Source organism: Haliotis rufescens, unplaced genomic scaffold (assembly GCF_023055435.1).
Source record: "Haliotis rufescens isolate VD_foot unplaced genomic scaffold, xgHalRufe1.0.p SCAF_6, whole genome shotgun sequence".
Lineage (NCBI taxonomy): Eukaryota > Metazoa > Mollusca > Gastropoda > Lepetellida > Haliotidae > Haliotis > Haliotis rufescens.
Window position 1 is genome coordinate 33,966,265 of NW_025964334.1, and position 19,810 is coordinate 33,986,074.

General features: G+C 36.7%; 2 protein-coding genes across 3 annotated transcripts in view; one reads left to right on the forward strand and one right to left on the reverse strand.

Moving 5' to 3' along the window:
• Positions 1-8,088, reverse strand: part of LOC124116033 (TBC1 domain family member 9-like) — a 57,509-nt gene extending 49,421 nt beyond the window's left edge. For both annotated transcript variants that reach the window (XM_046477243.2, XM_046477242.2), the window contains exon 1: positions 7,910-8,088. In XM_046477243.2, coding sequence (XP_046333199.2) covers positions 7,910-7,953 — 44 coding nt within the window. In that variant the 5' untranslated portion in view covers positions 7,954-8,088. The remainder of the gene's footprint in view (positions 1-7,909) is intronic.
• Positions 8,089-9,453: 1,365 nt separating this feature from the next.
• On the forward strand, positions 9,454-18,181 carry LOC124116032 (glutaredoxin-like). The gene is made up of 3 exons (XM_046477241.2): positions 9,454-9,632; positions 12,894-13,181; positions 14,822-18,181. Exons 2-3 carry the CDS (start codon positions 12,936-12,938, stop codon positions 14,927-14,929), a joined length of 354 nt encoding a protein of 117 aa, XP_046333197.1. The 5' UTR covers positions 9,454-9,632; positions 12,894-12,935; the 3' UTR covers positions 14,930-18,181.
• The last annotated feature ends 1,629 nt before the right edge of the window (positions 18,182-19,810 follow it).

The following is a 19,810-nucleotide window of genomic DNA, read 5'->3' on the forward strand; positions in this document are numbered from 1 at the left end:
AACATTATCAGGCATGTTCAAATGGTGCACAACTTACATTTACTGAGTTATACCAAAATAAGAACTGACAAATGAACAGTGATTTGAAATGCATAAGCTTATCTAAATAGATTATACATGTACCCAAAATATGAATTGATAAACAGAAGGTTATAATCATGAAAATGGTCATCAAAAATCAATTGTGATCAGTTAATACAAAATATGGAATAATAAATTAACAGTAATTTGAAAGTCTTATGATTATTCGATTACGGTTTTAAAAAAGAAGGAATATATGAAATGGAAAGTGATTTATACTATTGTGATGCAATGTGAGGATATTAAACACATGCTGGAGATACAAATAAATGATACAAGCATATTGTACAATGACGCTGAGTACATGAAAAGACCTTTGTCTAGAGGATGTCATAAACTATACGAAAATATTTAAGTACCAAATATTCTAATGTCAATCATCTTGGTGTAGGAGACATTAAGAAAATCACTGCCAGCAGCAACTGACATATACCAACAAAACCCTGAACAAGTCTGGTTTCACATTTTTGTTACGTATAAGTTCCTATACTCACAAAACTTGGATTCAAATAATATGAACTGTGCATTCAATGTGATGAAAAATAAATCTGTTTGAATCATTGACATTATCAACTGTAGGATGCATATTTTGTTCCAATTTTATTTACATTTCTGATTTTTTCACTCAATCGTTGAGTTTCATTTCAAACAACAAAAACACCCTTAATTAACACATGAGCATTAAGTAAGCACCACCACTTTGTGGATATGTGCTACATTATAGGAATGACTGGAGTCATTCTTTGTCGGAAACACGACAAAAGAGAAGTAAAATGACAAACAGACCATCACACATATAATGAAGAACTAATAACACTAGCAGTTGGTAGTGATGTGCAAAGAAGTCTAAAAACGTTGATCCAACAAAGCTGAAAAGTATCAGTGCCCAGCCCACATCACGAATCATACCGTCACATTATGCAATGAAAAATGATTATTGTCAACCAATGAATCGCCAGGGACTCTGAAATTAGTATCTGGAGTGTCAACCCCTCTCATGGATGACATTCGCGAGGCGTCTCCTCATTCTGCTGATCAGACGTCTGACTTTCATTAGGATCCTCTGCCATTCCTGGTGCAGTGCCTGGGTCAGTTCAGTCACTGGAGGATGTCTAGATCTCACTTGGCGTCCAAAGTAATCCCCAAGGTGTTCAACTCAATTCAAATTAGGGTTTTGTCATTATTTTTTCGGAATTGGATTTTGAATCAGGTGGTGCTTAATTAATGCTCATGTGTATACTATTACTAATCAGAACGTCATCAGTTACCAAGATTACTATTTAAGTGCAAAAAGTCTTATCATCTGCAGGGATAATTCTAGGGTGGGGCCTTGTGCTTTTAGCCCCTAAATTTTCTGACATGGGCCCTTTATGTGAAAATTTCAAATATTCCAGTGGTACACCCACACTTGCAGATACAGCACAATGTTAAAATGCCCAACTTTATTTGAAAATGTGTGCCTTTAACATTGTGCTGTATGTGCGCGTGTGGGTGTACCTCTGGAATATTGGAAATTTTCACATAAAGGGCCGATGTCAGAACATTCCTACAGTGAACCCTGCACCTTTCAATATATTTTCTTCTCCATCACAATTATTGCAGCAAGACAATAACTTAAGCTTCTTACTTGTTTCTGATTCTGTCTTTTGGTTCAAGTTGTTTGAATCTGAATTTAATTTTATTGTTGTGTGTAAATGTTGGTAGAAACCGTAAACCAAAAAATGAAAAATAGTTTCCCAAGTAACATTTGTTTTTCCTGTAAAAACATAAGCTAACTGAAGGCAGACAAAGCTACACACAGTAGTTTCCAAGAGTCTGAGGTAATTTTATTTCGGGCAAGTGAAGGAAATAATCAATACGATATCGTATTCAGATATTTCTGAAGTGGTTGCTGTCTGCGCTAAAGGTTTACTGCTCTCAATGTTGAAACATCAACACGTCCATGGCAAAAACTGCACATCCAATGGCTGGCTAGTTCACCCATCTTGGGAGACATGTCCAGAACAGCATTTGACATTTGTTCGTAATTTTCTGAAAGGTTAAAGCTTTAGAGTCTTAGTTATTTTTGCTTAATTTGAATTCTATTTAAAATAAGAAACAAATTCCCAATGCATGGAATGCATGAGATTTCAGCCCACAATTTCCCTCAGGGCAACTATTAGCCTAGGGTTGTATTGCATCGTTTAACAGAGCTATTGTTCTGTTCAGAGTTGTTTTGTAACTATATGTATGCAGTGCACCAGTGAAGTACTACTGAAGGCAAGGTTAGGCAAATCTACTTCACTGTAACCATGGTAATGTGAAATGGAGTTTGTAGAGATGAATTTTGTGGAGCAGGGTGGAGCTGAATATTGTGGTGCGATGCGGTGCGGTGCGGTGCGGAGCGGTGCGGTGCGGTGCGATGTTTTGTGGAGCGAAGATTAATATTGTAGAGTGGAGCCAAATTTTGTGCAGGGGAGCCTAATATTGTAGCGTGGAGCTGAATTTGGAGTAGTTCAGTTTTATCGAGAGGAGCAGAATTTTGTGGAATTGAGCAGTATTTTGTGGAGTGGAATTTTGTTGAGTGGAGCGAAGCCAAAATTTGTAGAGCGGACAGAACTTTGTGGAGTGGAGCAGAATTTTGTGAAGTTCACTTTTGTCAAGAAGATAAGAATTTTATAGAGCAGAGTGGAACAGAGAAGAGCAGGCCAGAGACAGGCCGTGTCACAGCTGCACATATTGAATAGCTCAATGAATTAACCCTACCAATACTAGTGAATCTTGTTCAAAACCCACTTCACCATGTTCACTCAATCCAGACAACAGTATGTCAAACACACAGGGAACAGTATTCACATTGGAGGCAATCATTAACATGCATCGTAACTAACTGGTTGTGTGACTACATCACTCTCAGAGCATATTTCATCTACACTGCTCAAATACTACTTTTTTCTTAACATCATTTCCCTGCCCAGGATAGACTTACATCTAGTCTCTGAAATGAACATTTTACAGAAAAAAATAGTTGTTAAACTATAGTTATAAAATATAATAAAAAGGAGCCCCAGAGACTTTCTTCATTTTCAGATACTCAGTAATCTAGACTTGCCAAACATTATAGACTTGCCTGGGCTGCATGGCAGACTATGCCCAGCCATGCCATGTGTGTTGCTTCAGGCTGTACATATGGTATGGCTTATGGCAACCCTTGATTATACAGTGTATTAAATCTCCATTCTGTTATGATAAATACCATTGACCTATTCCCAACCATAGATATTTTTTGGAGAAACATCAACACCTCCATCTTTTATCCCTAACTTAGCACAGGACTTATGTCGCTCATGAATTTGAAATACAAACAACCAATCAAATGTTTCTTCTCAACAAGAGTTTCCGCACTGACCATCATTGATAACTGGACATCTGACAGTCAAACAGTCACACTTCTGCCCAATAGTGAGTGAGTGAGTGAGTATGGTTTTACGTCGCTTTTAGCAATATTCCAGCCATATCACGGCGGGGGACACCAGAAATGGGCTTCACACATTGTACCCATGTCGGGAATCGAACCCGGGTCTTCGGCGTGACGAGCGAACGCTTTAACCACTAGGCTACCCGACGGCCCCTCTGCCCAATAGGAATCACACTGTCAGCAGTAGAATCTAACAGTTTTAGTCCACTTGTCCTCATAATGATAATATATAGCAAAACCCTTAAAAATGGCAAATTTCTACTCGTCCTTATGATACATACCTTAACTATTGGCCAGTTTGGCAAGGACTACAGGATTAGTGCCAATTTCTAACACTGAACACTGCTTAGTAATTTCATCCATAATTATCTATTTTTGAGTGAAAGTGGTTTCACTGGTCAGAAAGTGTAGCAAGTCCACCCAGATGGTGATAATTAATAAAGACTCAATGATAATGATGTTTGCTTTCAAAATATAAATGGATGGCACTCAGAAGTTTACGAAATATCCACAACAATAATGGCACAGCCTTTTTTATTTACATTTAGAACAGGCTTTTAACTTTGTTTTGAGATACAGAAATCAGTTATGCTGATCTGGATACTTTGCTCACTTACACCAAGAATATAGAAGACTCAACACTGGCTGATTAGAAAGGTCAGCTTACACAACATCTGACCGTGTCAGATTTTCATTGAATCAGCATAAAAGATCCGATTCTAACGAGATTGCTACATATCATAAATCTCCAAACATTACAAAAGGAGACACTTGTTGGGAAATATTCCACAAATATTACTAGTCAACAGCTACCAGCATCAGCAGCTACTTAACAGTCACCAGCAACACCCAGTTGTCTTTGACATGTGAGCATTTCCAAGGCTGCAATATTTACACAAACAGGACACATTTATGCAGTGACGTCTTTGTGTGACAACAAGTACCATCTTTTTATGTCTTTTGATATGATGCAGCCGGGGATTGAACCACCGACCTCCCACTCTCTTGACACAAGCTTTATGCACTACGCCACAGAGGTGGTTCCATCCATTTTCAAGTCAAGGGGACGACTGGAAATAACTTTTGGGTGAGGGACGCTTGCTACCTGTGGTATGCTTCACTTGGTTTCAAAAATATTTTTCTGCACATGCTCATAAGCTGTAGACTAAGACTTTATTGTTAGATTGTAGAAAGTCAACCAACAACACTGGTGTATTTCTTGCCAGAATAGAAATGTCTGTTATGTGAAACATGCATCTGCAACTTGGATACAAGTAATGATTCAAACAGCCATACTTTCTGCAAGCCTAATGACACTGAGGACTTGTAATTTAAATTCTATGCAACCATTCTCAAGATGTATGGGCATAGGACACATCCAGCATATAATATGAAAATGCACAGACAAATGTACAGCTACAAAATTTAACATTTCAGTTATGTCCATGCTGGGATTCGTACCATGGACCTTCTGAAACATGTTTAACCCTGCATTCAGCTATATGACAGGTGTCTGTAAACAATCGAGTCTGGTCATACAAACCAGTGATTGATATTACGAGCAGCATTCCATGCCTTTATGCAGAGCTACAGATAAGCTGCATATTTCCATAAAATTCACCCCATAAATATTCAAAACCCAATTACTTTCAATTAACTTGCATACAGAAACGCATACAGCATGCGTAATAGCCCAGTGAAGCTTTTTCAGCATGCGTACAATGGAGCTAATTTCCAAAACACAATTATCAATTATGAGCTAATTTACTTTCAAAGTCAAGCTTATAATTAGGACGCTAATCAACATCTAAAACATTATTTTATTTTTTTAAATCTCCAAAATATTGGTTACCCAATGAAAAATGTATTAACCCAATTATAATAGGAACTTTTAAGTAAAAACTCAATAACTCAAAAAGTTATCTGGAGCTCTGTTTATGGAACAACGAGAATTAAAAGGTTTTCGTGATACATTGAGATTAGAAGTGTTTCACATATCCTATGAAAATTGAGAGTCACAGTTTTGTAAATCATGCAGTATTTAAACTATAAATTTAAAAGATATTGACAACAATAAATAACATCATCTTTCTGTTGACTCATCAACAATATGATAATGATAATCAGGAGTTTTAATCCATTATCATGATTATGATGTCTGCTTAATGTGAAACCCTGTGTCATGCTATATGAAGAAACATTTCAGATCTCAATTTTTCACGACCGATAGTGTGTGTCTCTTTTTTTTCCATTTTTTCCTACAATGGATAGTTTTGTGCTATGACAACTAATCCAATAAACATAAAATTGGTATCACGATACAATAAAAATGCAAACAATTTAAGGTACCCTAGCAGGAATGACTTCAGCAAGTAAAATTAAGTGCAAAAATATTGATTATTCTAAGTAGTAGTAGTAGAGTAGTGCACTTTTTCGGATTTCAGTTAGCGCTGCATGGAGGACTGAACTAACATGATCATGTTGTCAGCTTGAAACTAAACTTGGCTAATGAGTTCATCTAATTCGCCAAACATGTGCTCATTTACCAAGTCATTAGCTCCAGACTGTTTATCTTTATGTGCATGTGCCGTAGCCATTTTCTCTGCAAAACTCGAAACTTGATAAAAATTGTACTGAGTTTCTTCAAATTAAACGGTATGAAATTTGTTAAACCCATACCCTACCTCACCATGTCACAACTAACCCTGAGGATTGTAAAGGAGTGTTCAATTGGCAAGTGGTGCCCACCCTAAGGACAGTGATGGGTTTTTGTTCTGAAAGGGGTACCTAACCCTAATGATCATAAAGGAGTAAATGATCGGAAAGGAGATCCAAGGGCTAAGGATCGAGTGTAAAGGGGTGTTTGATCAGAAAGGAGATCCAAGGGCTAAGGATCGAGTGTAAAGGGGTGTTTGATCAGAAAGGAGATCCAAGGGCTAAGGATCGAGTGTAAAGGGGTGTTTGATCAGAAAGGAGATCCAAGGGCTAAGGATCGAGTGTAAAGGGGTGTTTGATCAGAAAGGAGATCCAAGGGCTAAGGATCGAATGTAAAGGGGTGTTTGATCAGAAAGGAGATCCAAGGGCTAAGGATCGAGTGTAAAGGGGTGTTTGATCAGAAAGGAGATCCAAGGGCTAAGGATAGAGTGTAAAGGGCTGTTTGATCAGAAAGGAGATCCAAGGGCTAAGGATCGAGTGTAAAGGGGTGTTTGATCAGAAAGGAGATCCAAGGGCTAAGGATCGAGTGTAAAGGGCTGTTTGATCAGAAAGGAGATCCAAGGGCTAAGGATCGAGTGTAAAGGGCTGTTTGATCAGAAAGGAGATCCAAAGGCTAAGGATCGAGTGTAAAGGGGTGTTTGATCAGAAAGGAGATCCAAGGGCTAAGGATCGAATGTAAAGGGGTGTTTGATCAGAAAGGAGATCCAAGGGCTAGGGATAGAGTGTAAAGGGGTGTTTGATCAGAAAGGAGATCCAAGGGCTAAGGATCGAGTGTAAAGGGGTGTTTGATCAGAAAGGAGATCCAAGGGCTAAGGATCGAGTGTAAAGGGGTGTTTGATCAGAAAGGAGATCCAAGGGCTAAGGATCGAGTGTAAAGGGGTGTTTGATCAGAAAGGAGATCCAAGGGCTAAGGATCGAGTGTAAAGGGGTGTTTGATCAGAAAGGAGATCCAAGGGCTAAGGATCGAGTGTAAAGGGGTGTTTGATCAGAAAGGAGATCCAAGGGCTAAGGATCGAATGTAAAGGGGTGTTTGATCAGAAAGGAGATCCAAAGGCTAAGGATCGAGTGTAAAGGGGTGTTTGATCAGAAAGGAGATCCAAGGCCTAGGGATAGAGTTGGGGGTGACTTGCATCATCATTTATCTGCATATCATGCCTAAAAATAATAAAGACCTACTGGTTTAAACAGAACAATGACAAATTGGTTATGTATACTTTTGTGTCATATTGGTAAAACTTATCATTATTGATAAATATCACTGAAATTAAGCTGACGTGAGCACTTAAGAAACATGAAGCATATTTAAATTAAAGGCATAAAGGTTCATCATAAGTAATAAGAACAACACCAATGTCAAAAATAAATCTGACGTTGAAGACAAAGAATGCTGGCTCAATAAACTGAATTTTGGTTCAAGTTTGCAAATATTGTGATATTTGGAAGTGAAATATTGATTCAAGCAATTATCTATTATGCAGGCATATTTGTACACTGCTGACTGGAATTAAATGACGGATTAGTTACTAAATATGTAAGTGCATGATGATGACAGCTCGTGAATGGGGTGTAAACACAGCTGTTTATTTATGTCATAAACAACCGGAAGTGGGCTTATCATGACATCCGACACATAAACATTGCAACGTAAACTCTTACCACAGCGCGTTGGCCAGAAGAACTTCCTCTGGTTTCACCCACATCACGACAACTATTAATGATCGCCTCAAACAAATAGCTGTCCTTTACATCCGATGGCTCCTGAGAAAATTAATAAACTAAATAGCCTTCTTTCCGATCATTATAATCGTCTACATCTGAGGCAAGTACAAGGTCACATGATCACCATACAAATAGATATTTCCTAACAACAGTTAATATTTCAAAGTTACAATGTGGTCCTGTATCGTTTACGCTGGAACTTCTTCTACTTCTTTTCTTTTGAAATAAACTAGTTTAGAAAAGCTTAATATTATTATATTAACTGATTAATATTGTTTTATAATTCAAAACATAATAAAATCAGAACGGGTATTTTAGCCGGAGATAATATAACCGGACAAGACCATGACAAATCACTGCATGCTAATATTTTGTTTGTTGATATTATTCTAGTTGATCAATGATTATTGTTTCAAGTAGATCCATATAGTTTTGTTGTTTTTTATCTAGCAAATCACACAGATAAAAACGGACATGAATGGGTTTTTTTATTGTTGAATGTCTATGTCTTAATTATTAAAATATCAAATGTGATTTTATTTACTCGTGACAAAGAAACTATTTTGGTTAGTTTTATTCCCGATTTGTTGCTGTTACTTTAATAAATTGTTACATCGCCAATGAAACGTCTTGTACACATTTCCAGATTGCCACGCAGCTGGGAACTGTAATGCCAACAGGCATCTATTGTCTCAATTATGTATGGCGGCTGTTTCCACAACGTTAGTGCGTTACTCTTATTTATGTGCGGAATGCGAGGGTTGACTGCAAAGATACATTTGTGAACTTCATAAATTGTGAATATTATATTTACATTTGAGATGAATTATTAAGCAAATGTTGCATTATGACAATTTGTATGATGAATACAGTGTTGTGGTACGTACATTTTCTGATCATAAATTTAAAACAAATCGACAAATAAACAAATCTCTCTCTCTCTCTCTCTCTCTCTCTCTCTCTCTCTCTCTCTCTCTCTCTCTCTCTCTCTCTCTCTCTCGGTCTCTCTCTCTCTCAATTGGCACATCAGTGACCCAAATTTTGTGCAACGCAATTACCTATTATGGTGAATGTGCATCTGCATGCGTTTGTGACGCATGTGTTTTCGCACCTGGTAACCATGGTAACGTTGCTATTGGATCATGATATAGTCGGAATCATAAATGGACATAGATATCTTATGATTATGGAAGGGGTTTTGTCGATTTTATTTATAACTGTCACAGCGGAATCCCGAAAAAGGGTTTTACAACAAATAATTTACATCCAAAGTTTCCGGCAATAGAACGCAAAGCGTACAGAAGAGTAATATGACTTGTTCGTTTAAGCTAAACAAGTTATTTTAAAAAAAGTTATATTTCACGTAAGGTTTGTTCGATACAAATATATAGATGGAATATAGTTGGTAGGGTGGTAGTATGATACTTGTTCATCTTTCCGGATTTTATTGCGTAGGTGCCCGCTGCACAGTTATCCCCCTTATTAAAATAATAGAGTAACCTGCCCTTACTTCCGACATCAAGCAGACATCCATATTCAATATTTTGCATCATTTCGGGGTATTTATGTGCATTCCTGTAAGTTTCTGCTTTTCAGACAACGATTAGGCGAAGGTCAAACGTCATCACCAGGCTGATCACTGGCACACGTTGTCTGCACGGTTAGTTCCGATATCATAATTTATTATATTATCATGATTAGATCTATCGATATATGCTCATTAATTTATAATAAGTTTTGGACCTTTAGCATGTTTCGTGATGATACAAGCACCTTAGGATTTAAAGGCTTGTGCTTTGGACTTGAGTTTAGACTTACAATGCGTGGGGTTTTAAATGTTCATTAAATATTCATTGGAAACATGGCTGAACTTGCAGCGATGGAGAGCTTTTTTCGAGGAGGTTGTTTCTCGTTATGTGGACATGATAAATATTGTGAACCATTTGCATCAAAATTAAGTATTGGATTAAGCAATTAAGAATGCATTTAGGCGAATATCCAAAGCACTGTTATTTCATAATTTGTAACTCTGATGAATTAGGTTAAAAATATTAGGTTTCATTTGTAAAATGTTGTAAGATATAGGCCTACTTTGTTGTAGTTGTGGATCTAATCATCAGATCATGGTAATGTCTGGTTGATGCAAGATGTCACAGACTGTGTAATGTGTGTATTTATACATTTAAGCAAAGAACGAGAGATTTGGTTTTACAAGAATGGTCATACTGTCACCAAGGCTAGAATTACATTGTACAATATCTGTCATCAATCAATGTCATTTAAGACTGTAAACATGTAAATCTAAAAAGAGATTTTTCAAAATTTAGATGTTGTTGAACTGATTTTTAAATACAATAATATGAAAAGTCTTGTAATTGATTTTTTTGACAGTTTATGCAATTTCTGTGGAGAAGACTTAGATGATGAATGAATGTTATATATGAGTTTTTGCTAAAATGGCACCTTAGCCAAATGTCATTGAGCAAAAATGGCACCAACTGGCGAAAAGGGAGCCTTGTCCAAAGCAAATACAGCTACTATTGCGAGACAAACATGGTACCTTATTTATCTTTTTTAACTTTGGTTTTAAAAAACATGCATTTAATGAAATTATACTTGTGTGGGACATTGAATGTGTTTACTGGAGCTTCATCTAACATGTCTAAGGAATAATTATCTAGATCAACATTTGTGCTCTTGAAGTTTGATTGAATGTATTGAAGTTTAAGTAAAATGTTAATTAAATGTTTGACATTTATATATAATGAATTATGTATGGGGTTCACGGAATTTTACTTGCTCAATATTTTTGAATGTGTGAAAAAATTGCCGTGAATAAATTATGTTTCTGAAATGTTTAATGATTGCTATGAAAGAGTCTATAAAACTGTATTAAATTAAACATGTTAAAGTGACCAAACTGTATGCTAGAATATGTGAATTTAGTGCCGTGAATAAATTATTATGAATATATATCTGTTTGTCATATTTATGGTCGATACTGGTTAACACAATCTGACTTGTTACAAATACAACAAATATGAAAGTAAATGTGTATTGGTCCTCCTAATTTGTGTGTGGGTGATCCTAATTTGTGCATGAGTGATCCTTATTTGTGCATGGGTGATCCTAATTTGTGTGTGGGTGATCCTTATTTGTGTGTGGGTGATCCTAATTTATGTATGGGTGATTCTTATTTGTGCATTGTGATCCTTATTTGTGCATGGTGATCCTTATTTATGCATGGGTGATCCTTATTTGTGTATGGGTGATCCTAATTTGTGTATGGGTGTTTCTTATTTATGCATGGGTGATCCTAATTTGTGCATGGGTGATCCTTATTTGTGCATGGGTGATCCTTATTTGTGCATGGGTGATCCTTATTTGTGCATGGGTGATCCTTATTTATGCATGGTGATCCTTATTTGTGCATGGGTGATCCTTATTTGTGTTCATGTCAGCCAAGTAAAGTGTGAATGTTCAAAATCAGGTATGGCTCGGACAGGAATTTTTGCTGAGGTGCCATTTTAGCCTGCTCCCCTATTTATCAACCAATCAATCTTTTTTTAAGTACCTAAGAGGTCCCAGGCCTGAGATGTTGCAATTTTAACTATTATTTACAAATTTGGCTCTATATAACAGTGTGTTGAATATAAACATGGCTAAGTCTTGTATTATTAATTTATCTAGACTGTTGAACAATTGTCGGAATTTCACAATATTTTGGATCTTTAATTATTTATATGCCCAGCTTATACTAACTTAAGGTCAAGATATTTGCCTTTGTATTATTATGATTATTATGAGTATCCAACCTTGCATAGGTTTGTATCTTTACTCCCAACAAATGACGGCAGCATCTTATTCATCTGGCTCTTTATCGTTATCTTAAAGAAATGTTTACATTTAGAAATTCCAAAACCAGTGTAAATTGAAGTGCTCTGCCACAATGGGTCTATATTATCTGATCAGCTGTATTGGCCTAACAGCTAGACTATACAAAATGAATTCATTTTCAGCAACCTGATGGTGGCTTGTTATTAAGATAAACTCAGATGGTGGCTTGTTATTAAGATAAACTCAGATGATGGCTTGTTATTAAAATAAACTCAGATAGATAAACTCAGATGATGGCTTGTTATTAAGATAAACTCAGATGATGGCTTGTTATTAAAATAAACTCAGATAGATAAACTCAGATGATGGCTTGTTATTAAGATAAACTCAGATGATGGCTTATTAAGATAAACTCAGATGATGGCGTGTTATTAAGATAAACTCAGATGATGGCTTGTTATTAAAATATACTCAGATGATGGCTTGTTATTAAGATAAACTCAGATGATGGCTTGTTATTAAGATAAACTCAGATGATGGCTTATTAAGATAAACTCAGATGATGGCATGTTATTAAGATAAACTCAGATGATGGCTTGTTATTAAAAGAAACTCAGATAGATAAACTCAGATGATGGCTTGTTATTAAGATAAACTCAGATGATGGCTTATTAAGATAAACTCAGATGATGGCATGTTATTAAGATAAACTCAGATGATGGCTTATTATTAAGATAAGATCAGATGATGGCTTATTATTAAGATAAACTTGTCTTAAATAAGTGAGTGAGATGTTTTACAGTTGTTCATGTGATTAACAAGAAAACTTCAACTGTTTCTTAAGCAATTGAAAACCCATAACACAGGGATATATGTTAATACTTCTTTTTTTTAATAGAACTCTTTGTTGTTGGCATACATAACATTAAGTAATGTTGAAGTTACAAAGGGCACACTTAAACATCTTTGTTGGTGCTCTGTGGGACATTTGAAAAACATACCATTTCCTAGATCAATCCTTGATTGTGTTTGAGGCTTTTTCCTGCAGAACCTCTTTAATCATTAGTGTATTTTTTATTTCCAGTTTTACAGGCATAGTACCCCCAGCTAATCATCCTCTGGCAGAATGGGTGGGTCCCACACCAAGTCGGACCCTCCCCGTTACATGAACACGAAGGAGGCCAGGGAGGTTGCCGGACTCATCACAGAAAACTGTGTGATGGTTTTCTCTAAGACTTACTGCCCATACTGCAAAGAAGTAAAAAATATTTTCAAGAACCTGAATGTGCCTTTTCAGTGTGTGGAACTGGATATCCGCCATGACGGACAGGAGCTACAGGATATACTGCAATACTTGACCAAGGCCAGAACGGTAGGTAGGGACACAATAGAGCTGGGATTATATCATTTAAGCCACAACAGAGGTTCTAACAATCTCAAATTACTTGCCTTGATTTTCATTAAGGGTTCACTTTACTCACTCCCATATAGTATCTTTGATATTTTTGTAGTGTTTGTTTGCAGGGTTCAAAAGTCCTAGTATATAGTGCCAATGGCACTATTAACATCATAAGTTCCTCTTAACGTAAATCTTCCCGAGGCGAGGGAGTTAACCGACTCTAAAAGTTCAGTTTCCACCCTTGCTGAACTAGTAGTACTATAGGTTGGAATTTGCTGCCCAGTTGACGGTACACATCCTTTGCAAATCCTGCAGTCGACCGAAATCTGCATGTTGAAATCCATGCTGTTTACAAACCGGATGTCAATTTCGTTTTATTGGATTATGCATAGACTTGTTGGTCCAGTCAAAATATAACTCCATAATTGCAACCTAGTTTGGGAAGGGTGGAAACTTGACTTTTAAAGTTAGTTAACTCCCTTGCATCGGAGAGATGCTTAATCTGAGTCACTGACACGTGTACTGACAGATCACCCCAAGGGGATCCCAGGTTAGGGCTGGTCCCTAGCAACCTATGCTGATCGTAAGAGGTGACAAATGGATTGGGTGGTCAGATTCGGTGACTTGGTTGATTGCGTGACATTGTACATGTTGCACGTCAACAGGTTGGATCGTTGTTTACAATATCGATTGCTGGATTGTCTGGTCCAGACTAGGTTATTTACTGGCTATTGTCATATTGCTGCAATATGGCTGAGTTTGGCGTTGTTAAATGTGTTAAACAACAAACAAACATAGATACAGTCAAGTCTCATTAATCCGACACTCGTTAATCCGACAATCAGCTTTATCCGACACTAATGTTGGGAACTGATTAAATCAGTGCTATTTAGACCCGTTTATCCGACAGTCTCTCACTCCGACTCCGACACACCTAATTTGTAACGAATTACCGAAATCACTCATTAATCAGTCTCGTTAATCCGACAGTGATCAGCGTACTCTGTGGTCATCTGCCCGCGAGTACACAGCCCGTGTTTTGATGCGAGACGAATCGGCTGGTAGCTGCATATTACAACGGCTGCAGAGATAAACTCACTTAACAATAAACAATTAATGCTTTAAATAAAGAAAACAGAAATATTGCTAAGTGTGGCGTTAAACAAACAAACAAACAAACAAATAAGCAGTTGGTTAGTACATGTATATATGATAACATCCCTAGATGTGGTTTTGCTTTCCTATATCATTGTATACAGCAATTAACTATGCATGGATATGTCATGATCTGTCGTTAATCCCTCGATACCCGTGAAGATGCGGATTTTAATAGAACTGGTCTTCGGGAACCCATGCTTGTCGTCAGAGGCAACCAAAGGATCGGTTGGTCAGGCTCGCTGACTTGGTTTGATGCAGGTCATCATATCCCAATTGCATTGATCGATGCACATGGATTTTCTGGTCCAGACTGAGTTATTTATAGACCGCTGTCATGTACCTGGAATATGCTGAGTGCAGATTTAAAGAACAAACAAACAAAACATCCATAGAGGTGATTATGCTTTGGTTGAACATGTTATTCCTAACACTGACCATATGTACTTGTTCTCCAGGTGCCACGAGTGTTTGTCAACGGGGAGTGTATCGGCGGCTGCTCTGAGACCAAGGCCCTGTATCAGACCGGGCAGCTCAAGGACAAGCTTGAGTCCTGCGGCAGTTGATACTGACCGCAATCAGTCCCGCTTCTATTTAACTACTTTACGATATTCAGATTTCAATATCTTTTATGCATTGTTCTCCCACTGAACATAGATCTCTTAAGCAAAGATTTGTGGCAATATTAGCGAGTAACCATGGTAACCTGTTTGAGGCGTCAGGAGGAGAAGGGGTGTGTTGACCATGTGACATGCCAGGTTTATATATCCAGCTAAAACCTGAATTTTTATACATGTCATTAATCAGAGGTTCATTTTTCTTATTAAACCGTAACCATTGTAACTCTTGGAATTTATCTGGAATTTCAACAAAGTGTCCATGGTAAAGCATTGTCTTCAGTAAAATAATGTAAGCCTTTGTGTTTTTCTCTTAGGCCACACATTTTTAATTTTATGTTTCACAGATTTATTTCCAGCTTTTCCACACAAGGTTGGTCAAAATAAAAATAAATAGCTATGTCAATCATTTTTATTTTTTTTATGAAAGTCATTCTGCCATGGAGATAAAACTACAGGTGGCCTCTTGAATCACTGATAGTGGTAAGGACATGGAATTTATATATAATGTTATATATTGTACAAGAGGGTCTATATTACTAGCAGGAGGCATAATAAAAATAAATATTTTTATGTTTAATTTATTTCTTTTCCAGCTGCTTTTCAGTAGGGGCGGCGGGCCCATGAAATGAAAAATAATAAATGTGTGGCCTAATTCATGCAATTGGTCGCGTGAGATTTTAGTAAGATTACAAAACTAAAACATTTCCCAGGGTGCGTCATAAATTTGAATAATCTGAACCTGGAAATATTTTGTTTCATTTGGGGAATATATTCCAACTTTTGTTGAAGACCTGGGCCAAAAATCCCTGGAAACTTTCAGTCCTCAAGCCTGAATCCATACTCTGACATTCAATATACCCTGAAGCTTGTGTCTAGTCAAATGTCTTACAGACTGGTAGGGTTACCTGGTATAGGCCCATGTGTTTGAGGCTGGTGGTATTTTACAATCATATGGAACAGGTTTGGTATTAAACTTAATCAACCTCAAATTTAGACAAGTGAGCTCACATGGTGTCTGATCCCATATTTCAGTGACCAGTATCTTTGATTATGTTGATTCCAAGGTTATGTTGATTCCAAGGTTCTGGAGAGCTTGTCCTCCATCATCTTTGGCGCCATAATTCATTGGGCAGAGTTGTGTCCTTTGGGCATTCCAGAAAACTATGATTGTGGGTTTGAATCCCATTCACCTTGATTATACTTCTTGGTTTGTCAGCACCAGACTCGTGCTCGGGTATTCATCAAAGTGGTAAACGTCTGAGACCTGCATCACTTCGGGCTTTCCTCCCATGTCAAGCTGATGCGCCATGATATGACTGGAATGCTTTCAAAGCGGCTTTGTGGTCACTCGCTCATTCAGGTCAGGTGATCTGCCTTCAGAGTAGTTAGCTTTTTCTAAGACAGGTATTTTAGCACATAGATGACTTAATGTCACATTGTGCCCTTTTCGATACTTTCCTAACAACTATAATTTGTTTGGTTCATTGTTCACATTGTGGTTCATGTTTATGGACTAAATGCTTCCAAATTTCACAAATCTAAAACAAAACTAAAAGGTGTTGATTATCTGTTTAGGGAAATAAAAAAAATCAGAACAAGTCTCTTGGAAATGGAGAGTAACTTGTTCACTTTTAGGAAAACTTTCTCTTGTAACTAATAATTTCTTGATTTTATACTCAATATTTCTAAGCATGTTATGTGTAAAACTGACTCACAATATTAATTTTCTTGGAGCATGCTTTGTTGAGGATGGGGCCAACTGTTGAGCCAGAGTATGATGAAGGAGAAACTGTCAAGAATTGACTCCAATCAATCTAGATTTTTGGTACTGATAAGGCCAAAGGCCTAGAGTTCTGTAACTGTAGGTGTTGGGTACTCGTTCCCTGAACTCCATGGTTACGGAGATGGTGTAGCTCTCTCTCAAAGTACAAGTCAATTTGGTTTCTCAAAGTACATTTATTGTAGACGGAATTCTTGAATATTACACACAATATTTCTATTGTAACATTGTCTGGGGCGTGTAACAAATTCATACATTTTCTTAGTTTCATGGCATGATGAAAGAGAACTGATTCTAATGGATCTGAAGATGGGATGGCGATTAGGTTCCTCTTTCTTGAATGTGATGTGTGTTGATTGTTACATTATATACCTACATTTATATCTCTAGCAAGAAGCTTGCATTTGAAGAGGTTTATGGTTAAGATTTTTATATTTATCGGTTTCTATTCCCGTGTTGAGACTTTCTTACAAGTTCCAGTATTTGCACGTTGTTGTCTGGTTTTGTCGTGCCTTTGCTTACCATCTTGATGTTTCTTTATGGGAGATTTTCCATGAGATTCCAGTAAGGTTTGATGAAAACTTAAATATTTCCACAAGATTCCCAAATGGTTTGATTTTATTTAACTCTAATGGTTACACAAGGTTTCCAAGATGGTTAATGGAAATTGAACTGTTTCCACAAGATTCTAAAGTGCTTTGATGGAACCATTAGCATTTTCCACAAGATTCAATCAGGGTGGCTGAAACATCTTCAGTTCAACCACATGTTCCCCTACTTTTGGTGCCACCTGACTTGAATAATGGTGCAATCAGCATAAGCCTTTTCACTCACTCATCAGACCTGTCATACCACTGTGCAGAGTTACATCCCTTACCCAGTTCAGGATCTGATGATCATGGCTTTTAATCCCAGATTTACCCTGTTTAGGATCCTTGTTGTGTTGGCACCATTCTTGACCTTGTGGAACCTGCATCACTTCAAGCGTTCCTCCCACAATAAACAGTAACACTGATATAAAGGAAATATTGTTCCAAGCCTCGCTGTAACATTCACTCAATCATATCCTAATGTACAAAATGAAAAAGACGATGATGGATAAGAGCCCTTATTTCGTCCACTTGAAATTATATATGCAGAAAACTTTGAAATATTGGTATCAAAATAATATAACATCTGACATCAGTCCTTTTTTCTTTCTTACACTGGCATGTTTTGAACTTATTACATTGTGTACATCAGCTAAAACGAGTGAAAAAGCCTTTTTTGTCAAACTTCAATTGAAAAACCAACTACAGTCAAGTCCCGTTAATCCAACATTGATGGTTGCATATGATTATGTCGGATAGATAAGGATTCAAACACGTAATAAAAAATATAAAATATATATTCATATTGTTATGTTACTTTGTTGGCGGAATATGTTTTCTAATCATGCAACCTCTAAAGTTTAACACAAAACAACTGTTACGGACTGTATGACTGATTCAAAATACTTTAAAAAAGCATAGTCTGGAATGGAAGTCGCAACTTTGAAACTGGTACCCAAAGCTTAAGAAAGCTGCTTTCTAAGTGGCTAACGTCGACTTCCTGTTGTATGAGCAAGTCTCTGACCCAACATGATCTTTTTACCATCTGCTGTTACACTTTTTGCCTGCTTCTATGAAATCAGCTTGAGGCAAAGACTTGCTCCTGTTGAAATATTAGACAATTTCTTGCTGAAAACCTAAAATCACAATTAATGCCTCATGCATATTAATCTGTAACAATTTTTAAAGGTTTTGCTCAATTATAAAATTAGGCAAGACCCTGGGAGCCAAAAAGGGCCCTTATCCTTTGCAAGATTCCTCTGTCCAGATTGAAATACATAAAGGTCTGCTGGGTGTTATTATTGATATTGTGTTTTTATTATTATGGTTGTTCCTCTTTGACAATGTTTAAAACTAAAATTTTATGCCTTTTTAAGGATTTTTTTAATTATATGTTATGAATGAATATTTAATCAGGTCTCATTTTCAAATTGAAAAGAAGTTATTCTAGTCTGCTTTCATTTTTTTAAAATGAATTGAAAATCAAGTGGGCTTATCTGCTTATGTCATGGTCTGTTTGTCCATCGTGTGTTAATAACATCTCAGAAACCACTGGACCAATGAAGCTGCAACATCACATGGTTGTCATGCCAATTTGTTGAATCTGATTTTCAACATGGCTGCCATGACAACCTTCAAGTAATGGTAGCTGGCTTATATATCAGTATTGTTGATAATATTATCAAAGTATTTAATATTGTTGAGACAATATTTTGTTATATACTCAAAGTTAATTTGAATTTGAGACTGTTCACAGGGTGATCTTTCAACAATGTTGAAATAAAATTTAGAATATAAAATCAAATTGTTGCTAAATAATTTAAAACAAGATAATTTGGATGACACATGTTATCTTCTTGGCTTTATCCTGTCCGCTAATGCCTGACTAACCACTAATTCAGTTTTGTGCAAAGAGTTAGAAAAATAAAAGAATTGGTTCTCAGGCAATGGTTTTTTCTTTTTTTTGGTTGTTCACACTAGTATGTAAACAATAAACAGTTGTGTAATCAATAAAATAATTGTGTACATTCAACCTAGGAAAGGGCCTCCCTACATAAATTTATTTGGACTTGGAATATTTAAGGATTTTTTAGATATTTAAAAAAAAAATTGAAATAAAAACGAAATGTGCGGCGAACTTTATGATGATGCGGGTGGTGCCTGAGAACCAAGACTATTATTTGTTTTTTTAGCCTTATTGAGATAATTTGGATGACAGCAATCTCTTGAAGACATAGATTCACATGCGTCCTTATTGCCTCACTGAAGGAGTGCATGCATTGGAAGTTGGAAATCTGGATTTTATCTGAAACATGCCTTTGTGTCTTTCCAAGGAGCTGTTGCTTTTAGCAGTCAAGAAATAATCTTTCCCTGGCCTATGACCTTTGCCTTATCTATTTTTCTACCTTTCATAACAGAGTTAAGAACACATTTGCCTTGTATCTAACATACTTTTCT